We start from the raw sequence: 26,265 nt of genomic DNA on the forward strand, positions 1-26,265 counted from the left end.
AAAGAAAAACAAATATTAGGATTCATGTGTTTGCTTAGGCTCCAATTTCTCTTCTGATGGACAATGACCAGAAAGGTGCCTGCTGCGAGGGGAAGGAGCCAGGTCATTCATTAGCAAGAAGCCTGTGGTTTTATGTCTTCCCTCAGGTAGGAATTCAAGTTATCCCTATTCCTTCTTCAAGATACTCTCTCATAGGAGTCCTTAAACCACAACCAGAGCCAATGTTATGGGTTTATATCAAGGCCAATGAACCATCTGTCCCATGCCTTGCTTAGTCCCACTTTCAAAGCTTTCACAAGTGCAAAGATTACTAAAAGAAGCGGTATGCCAAATGGTGGAGACGTGGCATAAGACATTAGTGGGCGATGGTAAGGTCAAAGATATGATCATTTCTAAGTGTAGGTGAGGCAGAGTAAAGTTATGGTAGGTGAGTAAAGACAGAGCTCAGCTCACACATCCCATTTCTCACTTTGCTGCACTACTTTGAGAGAGTAAGTTATGATAGATGAGTAGACTGAGAACCTGGGAAGTGTGTTTTCTGTATCTCCACAGCCTACCACAGTGTCTGACACTGGTTTTCTTTCTTTTCTCGGTCTGAACTATCATTCATTGTTATACAGAACTCCTGGTGAGGAGACTCACTCTACCTGAGATTCTTCTTTTCCTATCCCAAGACATATATTATGGCCCTCAGCCACTGAGCCACCTTTCTGTTCAATCTTTTTGGCAGAAGCAGCAGTGAGAACCAAGGACTGGAGTCAGCTAGGTGAAGCAAGTGTATTACTTTAATAGAAACTGAGTGATCACGGTATGCCATTCAGACAATTTATCCAGGCCCCATTACCCCCAGGACAGCCAATACCTCACACCACACCATTTGGGAAGAGGATAGAAAAGTTTTTACTAACAGCTATAGAGAAAGGGAAGTTTGACAAATTTAGCTTTGGTTAGAAAGAAGAGTGTGATTGACCTTGAATGCCCATTGATGTATTTGGTTTCCTCCCCACCAAGTAGAGAATCCCTTCATTATCCGTGTAGGCCTTGGAATAATGAAGAGGAATGATTTCAGACTGTTCACTCACGAAACCAGCTTTCTTCAAGGCAGCCTCAATTTCCTCCTGAGTAAGGGAGAGACAGGAGAACCTCTCATCTCCAATCATGTAGAACTTGCTTTTGAGGACAGACAAAAGCACCAAGAATCCTCCGGGTTTCAGGAGGCTGTTGAGGTTCTTCAGGGCCTGCTGGTAGGTGGAAAGGTCTTCACAGGCAGCTTCCAGGCAGTATGTGGTGAGTAGGCAGTCAGCCTGAGGAAGGGAAACAGGGCCCAGCGGCTGACTTTGGGTCACGTCACACTTCAGGACTTGCTTTACCCTCTCTCTTAATTTTTCCTCCTTCTCAGGCCACTTCTCTCTGAAACAGACAAAATATTAACTATAACAATGGGCAGAGGCAACTATTGGTACCTTGATCACTAGGGTGTTTTCTTTATCTCAGACCTAATTAACAGTGTAGATCCAAATTCTTGAATATTTGGGAGTCCTCCCATTGAAAAGCAGAAAGAAGAAGTGAGAGCACACCCAGGATTGTAGAGTACACTTGTAATGGGCCAGAGTGGGAGATCTCCACTAGTTAGTTGTATTGTATATGAGTATGTCAGTTGGAATAGAATACATGGTAATAGCAGTTATTCTGGATATTTCCCAGCTTGCCACAAAAAATATTATTTTCAAAAATTAAAAAAATGTTTAAACCTGCATATTTTTTCAAAACTGCAAATTTCTGGAATTACATATTTATTTTCTTTACAATTTAACCAGGAAGGTTAACACGGATAGAAATTAAGCATGCTAAGAAATACACTTACTAATAAAAGGCAATTTTCTCTCTCTCATTCATTCATTTTTTTCCTGTACCTTAGGTTCTCTCTCTTCTTTTGCTCTCAGTTAGCTAGCTTTCCTGCTCTCTAGAACCACTGTAAGCAGCTTACATTGAACTATAAGTGGGATGGGCATAGTCTCCTCAATGTTCTTGACAGAGAGCCAGGGAAGTTCCTGCCCTTTTCACTTGTCATCTGCTCTGAAGAGAATCCTCCAGTGAAGGCTTACTAACTTGTGTTAGCATGGGCAATAAGGATACTGTCCACCCCGCTGCTGGGACATTCAGCATCAGTCACGTTCTAGCTGTATACTCAGGTGGTTAACAATGGCATCTAACCCCAGAGAGGAAATACTAACATGGGAAAAGTTCTGAGTTTGGGTTGGAATTCTTCCATAGAACTGGCCTGGGTCCTTCTATCTCCTGTCCCCTTCTCCCTCCCACACTAAGCAGTTTTCCCCAGCTCTGCACTCAGGCATATTCCATACATACCCTGAAGGGGTTTCAGATCTCTTTTTCTCTGGCCATGGCCATGTCCCCCTTTTATCTTTCCCTCTTTCTACTTGTCTCTCTGTGTGACTCCTTTTCTAGGCCTCTGGTTCTTTACCTTTCTCTGACTCTATCGGAGTCTCTATTAGAGATATCTATCTCTAATATCTCTAACTCTCTCTGTCTCCTTGTCTCTCTGTATGTCTCCCCACGATGCCCAACCTGTGACTTTCTCCATTCCTCTGTTTCTGTCTCTCTATCTCTGATTCTCTGTCTCTCTCTGTCTCTCTGTCTCTGTCTCTCTCTCTGTCTTTGTCTCTGTCTCTCTCTGTCTCTCTGTCTCTCTGTCTCTCTCTGTCTCTCTCTCTGTCTCTCTCTGTCTCTCTCTCTCTGTCTCTCTCTCTGTCTCTCTCTCTCTCTCTAACTGATACTCTTTTGTTCCACTCCACTTGGATCACCAAGGATAATTTTTGCTTTAGGTTGATATGTGAACCCCAAGGGACCCCAGAGATCTCATAAGTAAGCAGAGAAATACCTACCTGTCTCCTTCAAGCTCACACACATATTTCACCACAGGAGACCAGTCAAATGCTCCTGGCTCCTTCTTCAGCCACTGGATGACCTCCTTCCGGTTCTGGTCAGTGTAGTCAGTGGCCACAATCTCTTTAAAGGACTCACACACAGAGAGGAGCTGGTGGATGGTGGGGCCAGTGCCAATGTCAATCAGGAGATCTCCTTTCACCCTTCCTGTCTCGGAGAAGAGGGCAAAAATGGGTGGTCCATCATGGCCATATGAGGAATAAAGGCTATCGGAACCTCCTTCATCACATGAATTTCTGAACCAAGGGCCAACTTCATTGTGATTGTGTCAAATGTTTATATATCCATTTTTATACATAGAGGAATATCTATAAGCTTATACTGTTTATGACTCATTTTTAGATACATTTTTTAAAATTCTCTGGCCTTACAAAAGTCCTGTGAGTTTCTCAGAACGAATCTTCTCTTTCTTATTTTACATGTAATAAAACTTGGTCCCAGACAGCAGTAAGTGTGTTAGATGGGTAAAAAAAGAGCACTGAATGGGGAGTCCAAGAAACTACTTTCCACCCCTGGCTCTGCTGTTCACTATCTGCCATCTGACCTTCAATTGTACTTTTGCTTCAAATTCATTTAGAAAACACACGATTAAAAAGCTCCAATTCAAAAAGATGTATTTTCAGTAGGTAGCTCAGATATATGGTTCCTAAAAATAGCATACATGCACACACACACACACATATTTGACAGTTTCCTTATCTATAAAATAGGGATAATGACAGCACCTGTGTCATATTGTTGTTGTGAGGACCCAAAAAGGCAATTTATGTGAAGTATTTCACAAACCTTAAATCACTCTGTAAATGTTATCTATTATTGCGGATGGCTTTTGCATATACCAACAACCTCCTATTACTATTAAAAAAATAATAAGGTAACTAGAAGACTTGGTGGATAGAGTGCTAGACCTGGAGTCAGGAAGACCAGAGTTTAAGGAGTTCAAATCTGGCCTCAGACACTAGCAGTGTGACCCTGGGCAAGTCACTTAATGGCTGTTTGCCTTAATCCACTGGAGAAGGAAATAGCAAACCAGTCCAGTATCTTTGCCAGGAAAATCACACAGACAGCATTAGCATGCTATGATCCATGGGTCACCAAGAGTCGGATGCAGCTGAATGACTGAACCACAAAAACTATGAAAATTATTGTGAATATCTGGATGCAGAATTGAACTTCTATTTGGCAGCAATATCATTTGACTTCAAATTCTCTATAGCAGACAAAAGGAAACCTTTCCTATCACTGAAACTGCATCTATGATAAAATATCTATGGAATTAGGATTAAGTAAAGACTTTAGCTATCATGAAGGAAACTGAGACTCAGAGAAAATAAACAATTTAGCCAAGTTTGCTTCTAGGTAGTAATCAAAAGAGTCAGACTCTAAGCCCAGGCTCACCTCCCATCTCTCAGCTCTAACACAAACATATTTCTGAGAGATTTGGGGGTTCTTGTTAGTGGGAGAAAAATTGCACGCAAACCCTTAATCCACCTAGAATACTAAGAAGAGGTAAGAAAGATGCCAGAGAATTACATTTGGGGAAGACAAAACAATAGACTCTTAAGATCATATAATTCCTCTATGGACTTTACAGATTTGGGGACATTAATCTAAGGAATACCCAAAAGGTCCCTTGGAAAGGGGCACAGATATTGACATCCTCATTCCATAAGAGAGACTCAGAGAGGTCAACTGACTTTCTCTAGGTCACAGAGCAAGTCAGTCTGGGCTAATGCCTGGAATTAAAATTTTCAATAAATACAGTAGATCCCAGACATCCTACAATGCTTCCTGAATGTTTCTTTCTTGGTGCTAATTATGTGACAAAAGCCCTGGGAATTAAGCTGAGCAACAATATACATATGCGGGATCTGGAATACTGCCAAGTTACAAAATTTGAAGTTTGGAAGTTGAATCTCCAGTGTGCGCTGTCCTGGAAAAATCTGATTTCATGATGTAGAAATGTAGAATGCATTTACAAATGTAGAATTTGTTGTGCTTATCACCTGTAAGGTGCCATTCCAGTTTGAGTATGTGATAATTCCCAGTATGGACAGTCCTTCCTTCAGACCTGCTTCTATAAGATGTTGAGAGGTCTGTGAACTTTTAACATCAGCTTTGGTGAATGCCCATACTGCAGTAAGCCAATTATATTGAAAATGTCTGGAAGGAAACCCTGAAATGAGGAACTTGAAACGTTTCTTTGACAAAGAAGAAATTAAGAAAATAACTAAAAGGAAGTCTTCAAAGAAAATAGAAACAACTAAAATCAAAAGAAAAAATATGACTAAGCTGTAGTGATACACATCTGCCTTAATCTTTTCACTGAGTGTGAGCTGAGATAGTGGGCCAAAATCCTGTAATGTCCTATTTTTTCATAGCTTTGGCACTGAGGTGAGTGGGCATCTCATGTGTATAAGATGGTGGAAGCTCACTGGATATACCTGGACTAGCGCAATCTTGATTTAGTCCACAAAATGAGCCTGAAAAATGCTCATAGTTAGTTTTATTAGGGAGCTTTTTTTGCTCCTGATAAAAAATTCTTGAGGATGCCGACATTTGTGTCTTCTCACTGTGCTTTTCTACGGAAGAATAAATACATATTTAGTTGACATTTATACTAATACTAAACAAATTATTCATAAGAAAATTCTTCATGTATTTTTAAAAATTTTACTCAAAACTTTCTGAATAAAGATACTGGCTATGGAAAATGCAGGGGAAAAATATTTCCCTGGTCACATTTACATGGATTGAGAGACAGGTTTTTGCACTGTGACTCAGTCTATGTAGTGGCCTTGTGTTTTTATTTCTAATACATGACATAGTATCTGGTACATAGTAAACACTTAATAAATACTCATTTTCCTGACTTGATCATGTCGACTAGCTATTCCCCGGTGGCTAGAATTCTTGGGGCCACAGGACAAACCCTGACAAACTTACCCAAAGAGAACGTCTCTGACAGTTTCCTCAGGACATGCATCAGAATCTGGTTTTCTTTAGAAGCACTGGGTCCAAAAGTATAGTAAGTTTGCAGGTAAGTTCGAGGACTGAAGTGATTCAGGTAGGCATCTTTTGTAGAGAAGTTGGATTCCATTGTGTCTTACCTTGGCACTGTCCTCCCTCTGTTTCTCCTCCTCTCTATATAGGGACAAGGCAAGGATTTAGTCACCCAGTGGGTGTTGCTTTGGCCCCTCATTTCTGTGAATTCTAACAGGAAGTCAATTTAAAACAAGTTAAAATTTGTTTTAAGAGAGACTCAGGACCTCTTCTCTCAAAGAGACTTGTAACTAGGATGGTGTTATTGGTTATTTGTCCAAGAGTAACAATATTTAAAGAGTCCCAACAGAACTTGTGGTTCTTCGGTAATACAGAAACAACTGGAATAAGGACCTAGTTAGCGAAGGAGAAATAAAATATAACAAACCATACAAAGGCACAGTAAAGCAGATGATCTCATTCACTTTCATAAAAACTATTTGTTAAAACTTTGTTGTGCTTGGATAAGATATACCTGTAGATGCCTATCTCTTAATGATTATTTCAACTCTGCTTTCTTATGTTAAATCAATTTCTTTAACAACTGTAAAAATATCAGGTCACCTCTTTTTAACTGACCTTAACAAGGAATATTTCTCTACCTGATAATAATGTGGACAGCTAGGTGACAAATGTTTCCACTATAAACTCTCTTCTTCCTCCATGTAGTTCCACCTTCCTGTACTTTTTTCTTCTTTGAAAGATATTAGCCAATGTCACACCAAAATCATAGAAAGATCATGCCAATATCACACAATATTAAACCATCATGCCAATGTCACACCAAAAACATCATGCCAATGTCATGCCAATATGATGCAAATATCATGCTAATATTGCACCAATATCACACCAATATTTAAAAATAAAATTAATGACACACAAAACATCATACCAATATCATGCAAACATAATGAAAATGCCAGTCTAATGTCATGCCAATGGCATATAAGCATCATACCAATATTAAAACCATGCCAATGATATGCCAAGCACATAATGCCAATGTCACACCAATATAACGCAAACCCCATGGCAATGTCACACCAGTGTCACACAAAGATCATACCAATGTCATGCAGCTTAGGGACCTACAGGTTATTTCCAACTTTTTACTACTCCAGGTAAAGAAGTCGTAAAAACAAGCCATCGACACAATTTTTAAAAATGAACATTTATAAATACTTTTATACAGATAAATCTCCCCCACTTTCTGCCACTTTCACTGTATTTTTTTTTGCTTGACTGAAGGATATTAACCACTTTTTTTATTCTGATTCTTATTCTCAGTTTGCTCTCAAAAAACCTGCACAAATCTTTGGTTCTACTGACAAAGAAATTAAGTGCCTGTTTTAGTTATAGCTCTGGAACTCAAAGGGACCTTAGAGGCCATTAGTACAACCTCCTTATTTTGTAAATGAGGAAATTTCAGCCCAGAAAGATTGTGACTCACCAACGATATAACACCAGGGTGTGACTCTTTAAATGTACCACTATCCCCAGCATTGAATTTTATTTTCTCTTCTTTTTCTTTTTTGTTTTCTATTTTTGCTGATTGATGAGTTTCAAGGTTGCCTTGATTTTCAGCTCTTATTAGAAAAGTTGAGCAGATTTTAATTTTTTTTCTTGGTCACAGCTGCTGTGATATCATTTCAGTTTATATGCTTGTTAAACTGCCATGTCAGCTCCTAATTATGCAAGCTAATCACCAAGGAAGATTGGCAACATGGATCATTCAAATCCACAGATAATCATCAAATCTTGTTTTAGTTTGCTTTTCTATATTCCCACCAAGGCACTTGCCCAATTACTTAGCAAAGAACAAACCTGGATGTTTGGTATTAGCCTTCCTTCTTTGTCTTCAGGCAGATATGATTCTAAATAGTGAAAAAGCCCAGAGAAAGGTAGTGGTCTACAAATTGTTTGTATTTTTGTGTGAAATGAAAGTATTTTTAAAGAGTAACCCCAAAATTGGGTTAATTATTAATTTGGACTTAGTATTGAGTGGACAGGGGTAGAAGGAAAATGTGGAATGGATTAAAAAAATTTTTTTCATTTAGACCTAGCTTCTCTAGCATCCTGTTCTTATTACTGAAAACCTTTGGCAATTAGTGTATAAAACAAAGTTGATCAAAATGTCTAGCCTAGTCAATTTTAAAGTAGTGATTTTTATAACTATCCCAATGTGCCTGTTTTAAGGATTTGATGTATAACCCTTGTCTATACCTCCGAACTCCTTTAAAGCATCTGTGGAATAAACCTCAGAACCAGCATTTGTGGTTAGAGAGAATATGGGAGAGGGACAAGAAGAGTGAAATAAGACTCTGGGGACTTAGGAGTAAGGCACAGTCCTGGCATTGCTGACTGTGTGACCCATGGACAGTCCTTCTACCTTGCTGGGTCTCAGTCTCCTCATACACAGAATGAAATGATTAGCATTAGAAGATAACTTAGGTCCCTCCTTCTAAGTCTGTAATTTGGTGTGCAAATGAGCCCAGATAGAGCAAAACAAAAAGAAGGGACTTTTTGGAGCTCTGGCACATGCCTCATTGTCTTGTCTAAGAGCCATGGTTTGAATGCAGCTTAAGTTCTGAATATAGACATTGGTAGGTCTTACTTAGCTCACTCCACAAAACATGTATGCTTCTTTGTTCTTCTTGATGCCTTGGAATGGGATTCTACTAAGTACCTGGCAGATGGAGAGTTTACACCTTATATCTATTTTAGATGGTTACTGGGAAAGGGTCAATGTTTTGTAGCTAACAAAATGAGTTTCAGCTGAACTTTATAAAGGACAGATGTATTATCTTTGTTCTATATTTATTATCAAATGCCAAATGGAGATTCTTTATGACGGTCTTCCCCTGATGTTGCATTTTCAGTTAGATGTGATTCTGTATTTCTCACAGGTCATTTCAGTCAAACTTCAAAGACTGTAAATATCTGTTTGGCAACAGACAATCAACTTGAATCAGTACAGAAATATTTATCACTCATACTTTTGAAAAAAAAAGTCTTAATACTTTTGATTCTTATACTATGATTATTTCCTGATATGTTACCCTGTATAGAATCTTCCTTCCTATCAAAGAAAAACCCACAACCAACATAACAGCAGCATATGATAGTGTTTGAAATGTAGTGTTCCTCTTCCTCCTGCCCATTCCCCATAACTAGAAGGACATGTATTTCATCAGTTGTTCTCTGGAACCCATATTGATCATTATCTTCAACCTGAATTCCTTTTGCTTCCAAAGTATAGTCAATCTAACTCTTGTTTTTCTTCTTCTTGTTTTCTTTCTCTCCATGAGTTCACAAAAGTCTTCCCATTTTTCTAATACTTTAAGTAGGGATTTGTAGGGTGTGGGACATAGCAATTCCTGAGCAAGACTATGTTTACCATTTTTCAGGGATGTGCTGGTCAAATATTTAACAACTGGCTTTTTGGGGGTGGGGAATGTATCCACAATGCTCTTTTAAGTTTAATCTTTACTATTAACATTTTTTCTATCACTCTCTTAAGTCTACACAATCAACAAAACACTTATCCTTAACTCCTGAGAGGTAGCCTAGAAACATGAGAGGGAGATCTAACCAGTCTCACTTTAGGAGAGTCGGTCCATAGCCTCACAACACTTATACGGGGTGGGGGGTGTCTAATTGACTTTTCTGCAACTGCTACTCATTGCTTCTGGGTACAGGGAAATTGAGGCATGTTTCTCCAAGCAAGATGAGTTTATTAACAGTGCCACATGTAACTGTTAATAAAGTGGTTCAGACTGTGCCCTCTCAGTCTAGCCAGTGACACTGATAAGGGAAAGACCCTCTTTACTGAACACAGGAAAGGAGGAGTTCTAGGTGGTTGCAGAATGTCACAATTGGTTACATCTGGGAAAGTGTGTTGAACTTCAGGTTGTGATCATGCCCCTCTATGACACTAATGGAATGTTTTTAGCTTTTTTGCATGCCATGTCCCACTTTTGACTTTTATTGAGCTTATCATAGTCTTAATCTTTGTCACAGATCTGTTGACTGGTTGATCAGTAGATACCAAAAACTTAGACTTGGTCTTAGGCCAAAGAAGACACATATGTAATTTTCCCATATATGAATGCAGGCAGTTTATCCTCATTTATCCTCATATCCACCCTTATGGCTGTTTGCTCATATTCAAGTTTCTTTTGACTCCAGTGTTTCAGAGTTTCTACATATTTCTGGTGTTTTCATCAGGAATGCTTTAAAATCCTTTATTTCATTGAAATGAAAAGAAATTGACTTTTTCCCCCAAGATGGTGCCAAAAGTGAAGAAGGAAGCCATTGTCTCCACCACCACCACCCCCCGCCCCAAGACAGAAGCCAATCCAAGGCCTTGAAGTCCAAGAAGGTGGTGTTGAAGAGTATCTATAGTCACAAAAAAAGAAGATTCCAAACATCCCCCACCTTCCGGTGACACAAGCCGCTAAGACTTTTAAGGCAACCCAAATACCCTGGGAAAAGTGCCCTTTGGAGAAACAAGCTTGATCACTATGTCATCATTAAGTTTCCCTTGTCCCACTCCACCTACAACAAAAAGTTTTCCAGTAAAAAAAAAAAAAGAACAGAAATTGAAATTCTTCCCCTCACATTACCCTCTAGACATGGCCACAATGGAGATATGATATAGCCATGACAAATCATGACACTGGAATGGCAGCCATGGCAGATTGTCACATTGACATGACATTGTCATGACAGAGCCATGGTGTGACATAGCCATGATATTAGTCTGATATTGGCTTGATATTTGTGTAACATTTTGTGAAATTAGTGTGATATTGGCATGATGTTTGATATTGGTGCAATGTTGACATTGCATTTGCATGGCAATAGTGTGATGTTTACATGATATTGACATGTCATTGGTCTGTAATTGGTGCGGTGATTTGTGACATTGGCATGTAATTGGCATACTTTTGGCATGGTATTTGTGTCCTGTTGGTGTGATGTTCAATGCTGGTGTGATATTAGCATGTAATTGACATGGTATTTGAGTGATGTTTATAATTGGCATGATATTGGCTGATATTCAATATTGTCACATTGGTGTGTAATTGGTATAATGTCTGTATGACATTTGTTATGTAATTGGTATACTATATGACATAATGTTTGCATGACATTTTCATGTAATTGATATGATGTTCGTGAGTGATTGCTATCATGTTTCTGTGTTGCTGGTATGTTGTTGGCATGACGTTGATGTGTGGTGATATTGTAATGTGTAATTGGCATGACATTGACATGTAATTGAATGATCATTGTAACACTGGTTTATAATTGACATGTTTAATTCTAGTATAATACTTGTATGATATTAACATGTCATTGGTGTGAGTGGTATGAAACATTCAATATTGGTATGTAATTGAAATGATGTTCAATATGATATAGGTATAATCAGTGTGTGACATTGGTATATAATTGTGATATTGCAACATTAGTATGCAATTGATCTGATCTTATGTGTGATGCCATGATGTTGTTCTGTGATTGACACGATGTTGACCTATAATTGGTGCAATGTTTGTGGGACATTGTAATTTAGTATGATGTAGGTATGTAATTGGCATGAGTAGGTGCATAATTGCATTTGATTGGTTGATGTTCAATATTGTCATATAATTGGAATAATATTGGTGTGACAATGGTTTGTAATTTGCATGATTTTGCCATGTAACCGTGTGTGATTGTTGTGGTGATGTATGACTGGCATGGCATTTGTATGACATTACTGTGTAAGTGACATGATATGGGCAGGGTGTTTGCATGTGTCGGAGTGGTATTCCGTATCCATGTGTGATTGATGTGATGTTTATGTGACATTGATGTATAATTGACTGGTTCAGAAATTGACATGGTGTTTGGATGACACTGCCATGTAATTGACATAATAAAATTTACATGTGGCCTGCAACCTAGCTGATTCAAATATGGCCTCAGACATTGCCTGATGTATGCATCTGCTACATCTCTACAATGCCCCTGTCACATTTCTGTCTCAATCTGGCATGCCTCCATCATACATTTTCATACAAATATCAGCCTTCATCATGCCTGTGTCACCCTCTACATGCATCTGCACTCCCATGTCCTGCCTATATCATGTCTATGTCACACATCTGTCATGCCACTGTCACAGCTGCCAGCCTGCATCATGCCTCTGCCATGCACCTATCAGTCTGTGTTGTGCCTCCCTCACACATACTTTTTGTAAGAATCAAATGAGATAGCATGTAAAGTGCTTTGCAAGTATTAAAGCACTCATATAAATGCTAGTTATCATTATCATCATCAAGGTGACTGACCTTGGGTGCTTGAAGGTTATGCAAATGGAGCAAAAGCTCTGGCAGGTTCTACCACGAAGGAAAGGCTTAGAATATGGTTCTGATGACAGATGACATCTGCTTTCTGAAGAACTGTCTAGTTAAGTACAAAGAGCTTCCTATCCAGGCTGACTCCTGGGTGATGAATTCTATAACCATGGCAACCAATGAAACAAAGAAAAATGCAGAATGGTCCACACTTCTGTGAATCACCCTTCACCTCTGCAGTGCTACTGGCTGAGTAGATTAAAAAAAAGGCTTGAGAAGGCTGAGAATCAAGCTGTTTTCTGATCATTTATAAACATTAATTTAGATGCTTGTACTCTGAAAATGAAATCCTTGTCCAATAAACATAGTCGACATATTACCAGAGGAAGTGAATCATATCAACAATCTTTGTATAAATGAAGCTAGAATATATAAGGAAGCTGTAGATAAATGCAAGGCTGATTCAGAGGTTTCCTCTTGGATGGCAAAATTAAGGAACTGGCAGAATTGGGCTCATCATTTGCAAAAAGAAATGTCATTTTATGGGGCACTTGATCATCTCTTATTACAGGAATCATGATGAAGGTAAGCAGAAAGACTGCCATGAAGAGAACAGCAGCTTATGCATCAACGTCTGTTGCAGAGAATGATGAAGTAGCCAAATTCTCTATGTCTAACTGGGACAAACAGTACAGATGAGCAGTAAGCTCAGCTTAGAATTCAACAAGAAGAGGACAATAATCTGGATTGCCTTCAGGTTTGCCTATGGCATTTACTTACAATAACTGCTATCTCTGTACCAGTTGGGACAGCTAGCCCCAGACTCACGCAGCCTTCTGCCCCATCCTCGTTCTTGTGTCCAGTCAAACTATGAAACTCTTTTAGTGACCCCAAGCTTCCCGTGAATAAAAGGTTTAGAAACTAGTATTCTACTATTGTGGATATACAAGGCATGGAATACAACTGCCTCTGAAGAATTAAAAATTACGACTACAGAGAGGGCAGTGAAGAGGTGGAAGGAAGGTATGAGCTTTGTTGTTCAGTCATTTTTCAGTCATGTCTGACTCTTCGTGACCCCACTTGGGGTTTTCTTGGTAAAGCTACTGGAGTGTTTTTGCCATGTCCTTCTCCAACTCATTTTACAGATGAGGAAACTGAGGCAAACAAGGTTAAATGACTTACCGAGGATCACACAGCTAGTAAGAGTCTGAGGCCAGATTCGATCTCAGTAAGATGAGTCTTCCTAACTCCAGGTATAAGCAGGCTACAACAAATGGCTAATGACAAAATCCAAAGAAGAAAAGAAGTAAGGAATTGTATGATAGGAAGAGAAGATGGGCGGTTCACATAGTGAGAATAAAGAATGACAGATGGATAGCCATAGTGCTCTGCTGGCACCTTCACACTGTCAGGAGAAAAGGAAGAAAGTCTCCAGTCTGTCAGGCAATACATTTGTGGATGGACATGGATGGACATACCACACAGGATGGACAGGCACCGCTTAGATTTTAATCTGCATCCTTAGAGGGAATCCCAGCATCAATGAGGTCACAGATGCATTGGAGTTGAGGAAACTCCTCTGATAGTAATCAGTAATTTTTCTGTAACTTATTGTCTTAGAAAATGGTCATGGGGGGGCACTGAAAAATTAAATAATTTACTCATAACTACTGTACCCATTCATGTGAAGAAAGCAAATCTCAAACCCGGGGCTTCAGGAGTCCAAGGCCTGTTTGCCATCCACTATACCATACTACACCTTAGCTCAAATGACTCATTACCTAATTATTTCACATGTGTCAGTAAGTTTCATCTCCCAACCAGACCGCAAATCCCTGAAGAACAAGGACTACGTTTTTATTAAGTAAATTTTGTTGATGTATTTTCTATCAATGGCATTACTTATGTTTCACAATGTATCCCTCTCTTTTCCTCACCCAGAAAGCAATCCCTTATAAGAATAAAAAGAGAGAAAAGCATTTCAGTAAAACTAACCAAACCATTTTAAAAAATACAACATGAAATATAGTGTTCTGGGCAATTAGGTGGCACATTGGATAGAATGCCATGCCTCAAGTCAGGAAGATCTGAGTTCATATCCAGCCTCAGACATCCCTTACTAGCTGTGTGTCCCTGGGTAAGTCACTTAACCATGTTTACCTCAGTTTCCTCCTCTGTAAAATGAACTGGAGAAGGAAATGGCAAACTGCTTCAGTATCTTTGCCAAGAAAACCCCAAATGGGGTCATGAAGGACCGGACATGACTGAAATGACTGAACAATAACAATATAGGGTTCCAAACTCTCTGCAAAGGAAAAAAAGGAGATACTTTTTCATATTTCTTCTTTGGAAGCAAACTTAATCATTATAACATCACAGCATTCAGTTTCAAGTGTTTTGTTGTTTTTATTCATATTATGGTGATTACATGTATTGTTTTCCTGGCATATCAATGTATGGGCAACTAAGTGGTGCATTGGATAGATCACAGGACTTAGAATCATGAAGACCTGAGTTTGAGTCCTGTCTCAGACACTAGCTGGGTGACCCTGGTCAAGTCACTTAATATCTCTGTGTCTCAATTTGTTCATCTATAAAATGGGTATAACAATATCTCTTAAGGTTGTTATAAAGTGTTTTGTAAACCTTAAAATGCTATATAAATGCTAGTCACCAATATTTTATTTCATTCATATGTATGTATATAACTTGTTTAGCCAGTCTCCAAACAACGGGCATCTACATTGTTTCTAGTTCTTTTTTGGATTTCAGGTAAAATCTCAGACTAGTTTTGATTTACATTTCTCTTATATTAACAATTTTTCATATAGTTGATAATAGTTTGTTTTTTTTTCCTTTATGATCTGTTTGGTCATACACTTTGACCATTTATTTATTGGGGAATGGCATTTGGTCTTATCTATTTCTCTTAGTTACCTATAGATATCATATATCCATATGGCAGATATAATTTGAAATCCTTTTGTGTTATTTGATACCAGGTTGTTGTTTTTTTAGTCAAGTACTTCCTTTTTCTTACTGCGTTATTTTGTTCATATGAAGCTTTTCAATTTCTTGTTATCAAATTTATCCTATGAACCTTGGAGTTCCACTGATTTAGTTACTACCTCACTAGGTAAAAAGTGCTACATTATTTGTCTTGTTCCTGGAGTAAACTTGAGGGATAACCTCAACCTCTTCAATGGTATAACCAGCCTTCTCCATGGCTGCTTGCATGGAAAGAAGAAGAAGCTGGAGAACCTTTGGTAGTAATTATTACTAATATGGAAGACAGCCCAGCAGCTAACCTTTACAGGCTCTCTCAGTCAGGAAGGTATGGGTGGCTAGTAGCTAAGATAAATGGGAATGGTTACTATTTTGAGTCTACTGTCTATTTTATGGATGTCTCTTTTCATTAACTTTGAGAACCAGTTGACAGGAATTACCAGGGCAATGTTGGCAACACCACTTTATTATATCAAGGGCAAACAACCCCTTAACAGTTCTATCTTCTTTTTACCAGAAGGACTCATAATCTTAGAAGTTTGCTTAAGATGAGGCTGTTGGACACTAGGCCAGGGGAGGGATGGCTAAATATGTCAAGAATCTGCGAGTTCTTCAGCATGGGAACACCACCAGTATAGACACAGTCATGTATGACCAAATAGCTAAGTCTCAGAGAATTGTCTGACACTTGGAAACTTGAGGCGATTTTCCCAGGTTCACAAAATATCAGAAGTTGAATCAAAACCTACTTCTTTCTGACCACAAGACCAGCACTCTGGTCCTTTTTTCCATTCTGACTCCCTTGTGAAGATTCTATTTTTAAAAAACACAAACCCTGAAAATTCTCAGAATTAAACATTTCCAAAATTTACTCCCTGAAATATCCTTTGGCGTTATATGCTTTTGATTCAGCCTGTTTGATTTCCAGAAAAGAAAGCCAAAGATCAGGACTCATAAGCTCGCTTGATTTCAACTTCCCTTCAGGCTGACGGTCCCTGGAGGCTATCTGCCATGGGGTGCTTGTGGCACAGAGTTTTGCATCCTTCAGCAGATAGAAACTCCACTTAACCCTCCAATCTTATGGTCACTGCTCTGACAGTACTGCCTAAATCAGGCAAAGTTAGAGCTGAGATCTGCTCTCTTTATAGCTGGAGCCCAACCTTCTCACTGGCACTGTACCCCTGGATTCTCCTCTCTGAGTATTTTGATAGGTTCATCTTTTCACAGAGGTCTCGGCATGGAACATTTTATTCCCCCAAATCAGGTCAGCACTATGGAATGTCCTATAGTGCTGGGCTGATGGGAAGCAGTAAACGGCTTTTCCTTATTGTTGTTCAGTCACTTTTTGTGACCGCATTTGGGATTTTTTTGGCAAAGATACTGGAGTGATTTGCCATTTCCTTCTCCAGCTCATTTTACCAGTGAGGAAACTGATACAAGCAGGTTTAAATGATTTGCCCAGGGTCAGCCAGCTAGTATCTGGGACCATATTTGAACTCAGATCTTTGTGTCTCCAAGGCCTGGCATTCTATCCACTGCTCCACCTAGCTACTCTTAGCTTTTCTTAGGGCTTGGTAATTTTTGCCATTTACACAGGGGAGGATTCTTCCAGATGATTCACAGGAAGGTCTAGCTGAGAGAAAATGAAAAGCAAAGGGGAGCCATATTCAACTCACTTTTGGCCTGCTGCTCGAGTCCTTAGAGCCTCCTTCATGGCTCCTACTTGAAAGCATCGAGTAGGAGAAATCCCCTACCTCTTGAGGCAGCCCATTCCTCTTATAAATAGCTCTTATTCTTATGAAGTCTTGCCTAAATTTTCCTCAGCAAATTCTTCCTCTTGCTCCTGATTTTTTTTCTTTTGGGGCCAAACAGAAAAGGCTTCTTCTACACGACAGATCTTCAAATATCTAAAGGCAGCTATCATGTCTCCAATAAGTACTTGCTTTTCTAGGCTAAACATCCCCAGTCCCTTAAGTCAATCTTTATACAGCATAGACTTAAGGCCTTCCACTGCTCTGGTTGACAATTTCAGGATGAAATTCAACTTATCAATGTCCTTCCTAAATGCTGATGTTCAGGTCAGAATACAGTTTGACCAAGGAGTTCAGTAAGATTATCACTTCCTTCCTCCTCTCTTAAAGTCATTTAAGAACACATTAGGTTTGGGGTGGCTAGGTGGTGCAGTAAATAGGGCACTGGCACTGGAGTCAGGAGGACCTGGGTGCTGATCCAGCCTCAGACACTTAACACAAAAACTAGCCATGTGACCTTACGCTTAACCCCAATTGCCCTCCAAAAAGAAAAGCAAAAAAATAAAAAGAACACATTAGGTGTTTTGTTTTGTTTTTAGCTGGCATATAACACTATTAATTCATACTGGGGTTACAGTTCACCAAAACTCCCATATCTTTTTTCAGACATATTGCTGACTAACCATGTCTCTCTCATCTTGTCCTTACAAGATTTTTTTTTAAACTCAAGAGTAAGACTTTGCATTTATCCCTAAGAGGTTTTATCTTATTACATTCAGTCCCATATTCTAGTCTGTCAAGATCTCTTTGGATTTTGACTGTCATCCTCTGTGGCTTAGTTATTCCTCCCAGCTTTGTATAATCTGCAAATTTGATGTCATCATTCTTTTGTTCAGGACATCCATAGAAACACAGCACAGGATTAAGCAGAGATCCCTTGATTCCTTCATTGGGGACCTCCTACTAAGTTGACGTTGAACCATTAATAACTAGTCTTTAATTCCAGTCATTCAACCAGATCTGAACCTAACTGTACTATCAGCTAAATTAATATCTCTCTATTTTTTTCTGCAAGAACAAAGTAAGAATAACACTTAGCTAAATCCACATAAATTGGATCTACAGGGTTTCCATGATGTACTAGCTTAGCTACCCTATAAAAGAAGGAAAGAAGCTTAGTCTAGCATGAGCTATTCTTGATGAAGCCATATTGACTCTTTCTGGTCATTGTTTGCTTTTCTTAAATGTTCATTAACCACTTCTCTAAACATCAGTCCTGGAATTTTTCCAGGAAGTTAGTTTGCAGGTGCTATTCTATTCCCCTTTTTCAAAAATCATGACAATGTTTATCTTTATGTTGTTCTGCAGTATATCTCCCATTCTCCAAAATCTCCAAAGAGTCCCTGAAAGTGACTCCTCCATAACATTCATCAGCTCCTTAAGTGCCTAAAAATGGGGTCACTTGGGCCACATACTGAAACATCCTCCTTTTTTCAACCATCTGACAATCTGTCATCCTTCAGGGTTTAGCTCAGATACCACCTTCCCCATGAAGCCTTCCTCTTTCCATCCAGGTAGAATCAGACTCTCCTTCATTTGATCTCACATCACTTTGTATTCCTCTTACACATGTATCCTCCTTTAAATTTCTGTCATAGTTATATATGTACATGTCTTATCATTCCTACACTTTCTTGGAGAAGAGGAATTGTTTACTATATTTCTTCGTATCTCCTCTAGCACCTGGAACGGTATCTTGTACATTAATAAATGTCCATTGAAGGAATGAAGGAATTCTTGCCTCTGGGCTTTCACTTTTGTTGTTCACATCTATCCCCTGCAATGCGTTCCTTCTTCTCCGCTACCACCTACTCTACCCTAACCATTCTTCAAGGCTCAACTCGACCCACTTCCCCTACAAAGGCTCCTTTAATGACTATGGTACAAATTGATGGTTCTCTCTTCCCAGTCTATAATAGGTATGCTCAGTACCACTGCACTCATTGTTTCACAAGTGTCGGTCTTGTCTCCCCAGTTACATGTCTTTGCTTTATCCATTGCATCTACTGTCATGCAGAACTTTTAGTAGGCTCTAAATGAATACTCATTGATTGATTAATTGATGGATTTGTTCCCACCCCAGGACTTATTGTATGACCCCCAGATACTGGCCCACCCCTTCTAGTCAGTGTTTTTTTTTTTAATTTAATTTTCTTTTTGCTTTTTAGAGGGCAATTGGGGTTAAGTGACTTGCCCAAGGTCACATGGCTAGTCTTTGTGTTACGTGTCAGAGGCCAGATTTGAACTCAGGTCCTCCTGACTCCAGGATCAGTGCTCTATTCACTGCACCACCTAGCCGTCCCTCTAGTCAGTGTTTTTGACAGGAGCAGTGAGAACCAAAGACTGAAGTCAGTCCTCTGGGTGAGTCAGGTAGATTGCTTTAATATAGATAAAGTGCTTACAATGAACCATCTGAAGAGTTTACTCAGTCTTCCTTTCCCCAAGGGCTGCCCATAATTCATCCCAGGCCACAGATAGAAAGATGTTTACCAAGAACCACAGAAGAGCTGAGCTTTGATGCATGATTAACTTCATAACCCTACAGAATTATTGAGTTTCTGCCCTACGAGGTAGAAAAGTCCTTCATTCTCTGCTCTGCTCCTGGAGTAACTTTGGGGGATGATTTCAAACTCCTGAATTCTGAAACCAGCCTTCCCCACTGCATCCTCCACAGCCTCCTGGGTGAGGGAGAGACTGGGGAACCTCTGGTCACCAATCATGTAGTAGCTACTCTTGAGCGCGTCGATGAACACCAAGAATCCCCCAGGCTTCAGCAGGCTGCTAAGGTTCTTCAGGGCCTGCTGGTAGGTGGGGAGGTCCTCGCAGGCAGCATCCAGGCACAATGCTGTGAGCAGGCAGTCAGCCGGGGGCAGAGAGACAGGGCCCAAAGGATGACTTTGGGTAACATCACACTTCAGGACCTGCTTGACCTTCTGTCTCAACCTCTCCTCCTTCTCGGCCCACTTCTCTCTGAAACAAACAAAATGACAAGTGCACTAATAGGATGGGGCAGCTCTTGCTGTCTTCTCAGCCTGTGTTGACAAGACCAACCAAAATCCTAATGGTCTGGGAGTTACCGCCTTTTTGAAGGAGGGGGAAAATGATAGGAGAATGCACCCAGTAGTCCATAATAACAGCTACTGATCACGGCTTACATTTATATAGAGCTTCCTGTGTGCCAGGCACTCTAGAAAACTTTACATTTATAATCTCATTTGATCCTCACAACAACTCTGGGGCATCAGGAGGGGTTATTATGACTTTCTTTTCACAAATGAAGAAACTGAGGCGAAGAAAGGTCGAATGACTTGCCTAGGGTCATGCAGCTAAGTGTCTGAGTAGATTTACACCTGGGTCTTCTTGACTCCAGGTCCAGTGCTCCATCCATTACATCACTGCCTCTATATACTTAGGAATATATTTTGAATGCAAAGAACACTAGCTGTTAAAGCATTCCATAGGACATAGATCAGAATGAGCTGTAGGACAGTATCTATACTAGCTTAAAATAGTTGGAGGGAATATATTGGAATGGGTGGTAACTACAGTGGTGTCATTGAAGTGTTTTATAGGAAATGCATTAGAATCAGCTGCAAGGTGGTAGCATCTATCTGGAATTTCTCCCAGCTTACAAAATAACATGATTTTACAAAATTGAAGTGCTATCTTCTAGTGAAAATGTTTTTTTTTTACTATAGATATATTTAAATTTGTCTGGTATTTTTAAGTGCACATTAAAACTTTTAAAATTATGTACTTACCATTGGTATAATTTTACTGAAAAAGTTTCTATAAATGTAATTTAAGACAAAAAAAGTTGTGATGTGAAATAATGCCATTTGACATTTTTGTACAGATGCACACCAGGAAATGAATGTATCAATAAAAGCTACATAGCTGAATATTTTCCTTTCTATGTTCCTAGCCTCTCTCTTTTCTCTTTCCTTCCTTAGTATGTAAATTCCTTTCATACAGGAAGGTATCTGTATACAGAAGTCTGACACAAGGCAGCCAAAATAAATGCTTGGTGCTTTGTTGATTGATTGATTTCCCTTAGTCAGCATTCCTCTTCCCCAGTCCTGTTAGAAGAAGCTTACATTGTATTATAAATGGGATGGGCATATATATTCTCCTCAATGTTCTTGACAGACAGACAGGAAAGTTCCTGCCCTTTTCACTTATCATCTGCTCTGAAGAGAATCTTCCAATGAAGGCTGACTCACCTGTGTTAGCATGGTTAGCACTGTCTACCCTGCCGCTGGGACATTCAGCATCAGTCACATTCTAGTTGTATTATGCTCAGGTGGCTAGCAATGGCATCTAGCTCCAGAGGGCAAATACTAACATGGGAAAAGATGTTTCGAGTTTGGGTTGGAATTCTTCCATAGAACTGGCCTAGGTCCGTCTATCTCCTGTCCCTTTCTCCCTCCCACACTAAGCAGTTTTCCCCAGCTCTGCACTCAGGCATCTTCCATACATACCCTGAAGAGGTTTCAGATCTCTTTTTCTCTGGCCATGGCCATATCTCTCTCCATTAATTGGTCTCCCTTTTTTCCCCCTCTTTCTATTTGTCTCTCTGTATGACTCCTTTTCAAGGCCTCTGGTTCTCTACCCTCTACCTTTCCCTGAATTTTTCTATATTTCTATGGGTAGCTCTCATCTCTGTTTCTCTCTCTGTCTCTCTCTCCTCTCTTTCTTTGTCACTCTCTGTTGTTTTCTCTGTCCCTATCTGTTTTCTCTCTGACTTTTTTTTCCACTGCACTTGGACCCCCAAGGATAATTTTTGCTTCAGGGAATTACTCTTACCCCCAAGTACCCCAGAGATCTGGTAAGTAGACAGAGAAAAACCTACCTGTCCCCTTCCAGTTCACATACATATTTTACCACAGGAGACCAGTCAAATGCCTCTAGGTCCTTCTTTAACCAACTGTTGAGCTCCTTGAGGTTCTGGTCAGTATAATCAGTGACCACAATCTCTTTAAAGAATTCACAGGCAGAGAGGAGCTGGTAGATGGTGGGACCAGTGCCAATATCAATCAGAAGGTCTCCTTTCACCCTGCCTGTCCCAGAGAAGAGGGCAAAAATGGGTGGTTAGAGATGAGATGCTCTAAGGAGTCATCACATTAATTTCTGAATCAGAGGCCAACTTGTGATCTTCAATGTTATAGTGATATAGGGATATGAACTTATCCAGTCTATGATTCATTTTAAAATGGAATTCAATTTAATAAAGAATAAAATATATAAATAAAAAGAATAAATCATGTAAATGTTTATATAATTATATTATTGTTATTAGATTTAATCATCATCTGGGACTCAAGTGATTCATTTCACTTGAAGTCAAAGTAAAATAAATCACTTGGGTCCCAAATGGTGACTTTCACTGAGATTATAGATAATTATTATATCTAATCACTGTATATGAAAATGATATGAATATAGACACTTAAGTCATAGGTCCTTATCACTAATAATTCACTTGATCCTTACAAGCTTCCTATGAGGTTCTCAAATGGGTATACTCATTCTCCTTTCACAGATCAGAAAACCAAGACTCAGAGAAGAGATGGATGGTAGAGTAAAGAGCATGTTGCATTTTGAGTCAATGGATCTGATTTCCAGTCCAGGCTCTGCAGTTAACCATCTGCATGATCTTGGATTGACTATTCAACCTGTATGGTTCTCAGTGTCGTAATCTGTAAAAATCAATCAATGCTCTTTAAGGTCCCTTCCAAAAAGTCCTCTGGCTTATTTGGGGTCACCTGGCTAAGAGATAGCAGAATTAAAATTTGAGTAGATCTGGTCAGCTTAAATCCTGATCAGCTAACAAGCTGAGGCCTTTGTTGTGGCTTTGAAAAGCCAGGCCCCAGAATTCCTTTTTTTTTTAAATTATATTTTAATTATTTCATTAAATATTTCCCAATTACATTTTTACATTCCTTTTTTAATATTTTGAGTTCCAAATTCTATTTCTCTCTCCCACCCTTCCCCCACCCTTTGAGCAGGCAAGTAATATGATACTAATTATACATGTGAAGTCATGCCAAACTAATTTCCACATTAGCCATGCTGCAAAAAGAAAACACACACACACAAGAAAGAGACATAAAGAAAGTTTAAAAAGTATGCTTCAGTTTGCACTGAGAGTTCACCAGTTCTCTCTCCAGTTATGGAGAGCATTTTTTATCCTGGGTCCTTTGGAATTGTCTTGGCTCGCTGTCTTGATCACTAGAATTCCTTTACCAACACCAATCCACTACTATGACGCTGCCCCTCCATGGCTAATTCTTCAGGGACTAACATGGGAGAGGGGTTCTGCCACAGACTCTGTCACCTTATATCACATTTAAAACAACTTCCTAAATTACTTTGGCACATTGAATGTAGATATTCCCCATTTGATCCTGCTTCCTATAAAGTATGTTAACACAATTAGTATAGTTATTATACAATCTGCTCTTGAGGGTGTGCACATTTCATCTTTTCTCCCCTTCACAATATGGGCTACCCTTAAGCATTTAGAATTTGGGAACAGACTTATGTGCAGTACTGAGGAATGGTGGCTGAAAGAATTTCAAATAAGGCCTGGTGAAGGGAAATCTGCTCTTTGAATATAGTCTTCCTTCTCAACTCTGGTCTCTGTCCTGATTCAGTTTCCTTGGCTCTGCTTCTCTGATCTGCTCATTTTTAAAAGGCCAGTTCCCAGATCTGCACTAGCCATGCCTCACTCAATTATGATCAATAAGGTATTAAAAGTCTAAGGGTGCCTTCTTACACCTCTTTAAGAAAACATGATCAAATCTCTCCCCTCTCCAATTTATCCTCCACACAGCTGCCACAATGATTTTCCTAAAGCAAAGGCATGACCTTGTCATTCTCCTACTCAAAAGGTTCCAGTGCCACCTTACTACTTCTGAGATCAAATACAACCTTCTTAATTTGATTTTTAGTCTGTCACAATTTGGGTCTAGCCTACCCCACTAGGCTCACTATGTATCACCCTCATTCATGAACTCACCAGTCCAGTCAAAGTGGCTCACCTGAGTTCTTCACATAGGACATTCTGCCCCTTTCTCTCTTTTCTCCAGACCTTGGCACAGGCTGTGCCCTATACCTGGAATTCACTTCTTCCTCATCTTTGTCTTTCAGAATTCCTACCTTCCTTCAAAATTCACTGATAGACAATCTCCTACATAAAGATTTTTGTGATCCCCAAATTGTTAGTACCCCCTTTGGTTGAGTTGAGTGAATCAGGTGGGCTCCAAAGTTGGGTGAACAGCCCTGAAAAGGGCTCAGTAAGTCTTCATACCAGAGATCCTAGTTCTCCTGAACATCCCCTTCAACATACACACAGACCCTGTGACTCCCAAGAAGCCGTAACATGCACAGTGGCCACAGCCTGGTAAACCATCTCAGCAGATGGGCTATACCAGGTTGAAGGTAACTGAGAGGCCTTAAATTTGTTGGTGAGTCAGGGGGATGTCTACCCCATGCATGCGAAGACTTCCCTAGGTTCAATGGATGGATGAGAAGACTTTCTTCCAGCAGCCATGAAAGAAACTGAAGCAGGCACTGTGGAACACTTAGAGCTTGGTCAGACATTAAAGATGCCAAGGTCATCCACTGCAACCCAAGCCACTGCCAATCATCCTAACTTTTGTCCTGCCACTGGAAAAGATAATGAGGCTCATGACTTTCCAACTCTGCCTCACATAAATCAAGTTCACAAACATCACCTGTGATGTCATTGGTCCTCTTCAAAATCAAAGGACAAAGAAAATTTACTTTGCATATATTTTAAAATTTAAGAATATATATACATGCTCCAATGAAATGTAAGCCCCTTGAGAACAGCGACTGTTTCTTTTCTTTTTTTCTGTTCCCAGTGCTTAGCATGGAGTCTGGCATATAGAGGGCACTTAGTAAATACTTACTTTCATTTATTTTAAATCCCAAATTTGATGTCAATGGTTATGCCCATACTCATGAGGAAGACACAAAGTCAAAGCAAAAGCTCCATCCTTTAACCTTGCTAGGATGAGTAGGTTACTCTTGGTCATATTCTCTATGTCATAGAATTTGGAGCTGGAGGGAACATTAATGATCACTGAGGCCTGAGAACCAGAACCCACTTACTGTCTGTCTTTGTACAGCCAAGGATCTACAAGGTGGACTATATAAAAAAACTTGGACCAGTTTTGGTTAAGAAACTTGGACCTTAAGTTGTAGGTCTCTCAAACCTTCACTAGGAAATTGAGGCCCAGAGGGAATGAATGGTTTTATTCAGTCACACATAATTAGACAATCATTAGAGTCAGGTCCTGCACTCCAGAGCCATCATTCTTCCCATTACAACATGAGACATGGAGAAAGATTAGTTTTAAAGTGACACAATTTCCTTCTTCCATCCTACTCCCCACATTATCAGCTTCTATCTACCTTCCATCTTTAATGTGAACACATTGAGGGCAGGTTTTAAGGTCCTGGGGGGGGAGGAATGTACACATATGTGCACATATGGTACACAGACCTTGAATCCACTCAGAATAGAAAAGAAAATCAGGAACAACTGATATGGAATTAAGATGGGGGAGAGATAAATCAAAATGTAGCCCCTTAATGTTGTATAAGGTTTCCACAGACTATTAATTCAGGGGACATTTATCTAAGGAATAAGGCCTTTTAGAGTTAGGTACCAGTTTTAAAATATTTATCCCATAGGAGACCCAGAAGGGTTAGGAGGCCTTCTCCAAGTCACAGAGTAAATGAAAACTAGAGTGTGCTGAGAACGAGAATTTAACAGTTTCTCTAGTCACATTCACATTGACTAATGGATGAGGTTGGCCTAATGGATACTGTCAGTCTCTGTAGCTCAAAGCCTCTCTGAAACACAGGGCTCTTTAAGGTGTTTACAAAATTCTCTGTTTTCCCATGCATATCCCTCTTCCTGTAAGTGAACTCCTTTATTCCCTTCTTCAAAATTACGTGACACAATCTCTCTCTCTCTCTCTCTCTCTCTCTCTCTCTCTCTCTCTCTGTCTCTCTCTCTCTGTCTCTCTGTCTCTCTCCTTCTTTCCCTCCCTTTCTAT

The 26,265-nt window shown here is 39.6% G+C and overlaps 2 protein-coding genes across 3 annotated transcripts in view; both read right to left on the reverse strand.

Moving 5' to 3' along the window:
- Positions 1-767: 767 nt before the first annotated feature.
- On the reverse strand, positions 768-7,947 carry LOC138154964 (nicotinamide N-methyltransferase-like). 2 transcript variants are annotated; one of them, XM_069079954.1, is made up of 4 exons: positions 7,834-7,947; positions 5,911-6,108; positions 2,904-3,111; positions 768-1,410 (listed from the first exon to the last, which is right to left on the reverse strand). In XM_069079954.1, exons 2-4 carry the CDS (start codon positions 6,062-6,064, stop codon positions 948-950), a joined length of 825 nt encoding a protein of 274 aa, XP_068936055.1. In that variant the 5' UTR covers positions 6,065-6,108; positions 7,834-7,947; the 3' UTR covers positions 768-947. The 2 variants fall into 2 exon arrangements, 1 of the variants encoding a protein (XP_068936055.1); XR_011166723.1 differs by lacking the exons at positions 2,904-3,111; positions 5,911-6,108; positions 7,834-7,947 and adding an exon at positions 1,865-2,220 and having other exon boundaries at positions 1,272-1,410.
- Positions 7,948-19,535: 11,588 nt separating this feature from the next.
- The window catches only part of LOC138154723 (nicotinamide N-methyltransferase-like), a 7,400-nt gene continuing 670 nt past the window's right edge, over positions 19,536-26,265 (reverse strand). The window contains exons 2-3 of the mRNA XM_069079695.1: positions 22,026-22,233; positions 19,536-20,143 (exon numbers count right to left, since the gene is read on the reverse strand). Of these exons, the coding sequence (XP_068935796.1) occupies positions 19,705-20,143; positions 22,026-22,233 (647 nt within the window). The 3' untranslated portion in view covers positions 19,536-19,704. The remainder of the gene's footprint in view (positions 20,144-22,025; positions 22,234-26,265) is intronic.

This window comes from Petaurus breviceps, unplaced genomic scaffold, assembly GCF_028583685.1.
Source record: "Petaurus breviceps papuanus isolate PSGF00001 unplaced genomic scaffold, PetGlider_PUasm1.0 91133, whole genome shotgun sequence".
Lineage (NCBI taxonomy): Eukaryota > Metazoa > Chordata > Mammalia > Diprotodontia > Petauridae > Petaurus > Petaurus breviceps.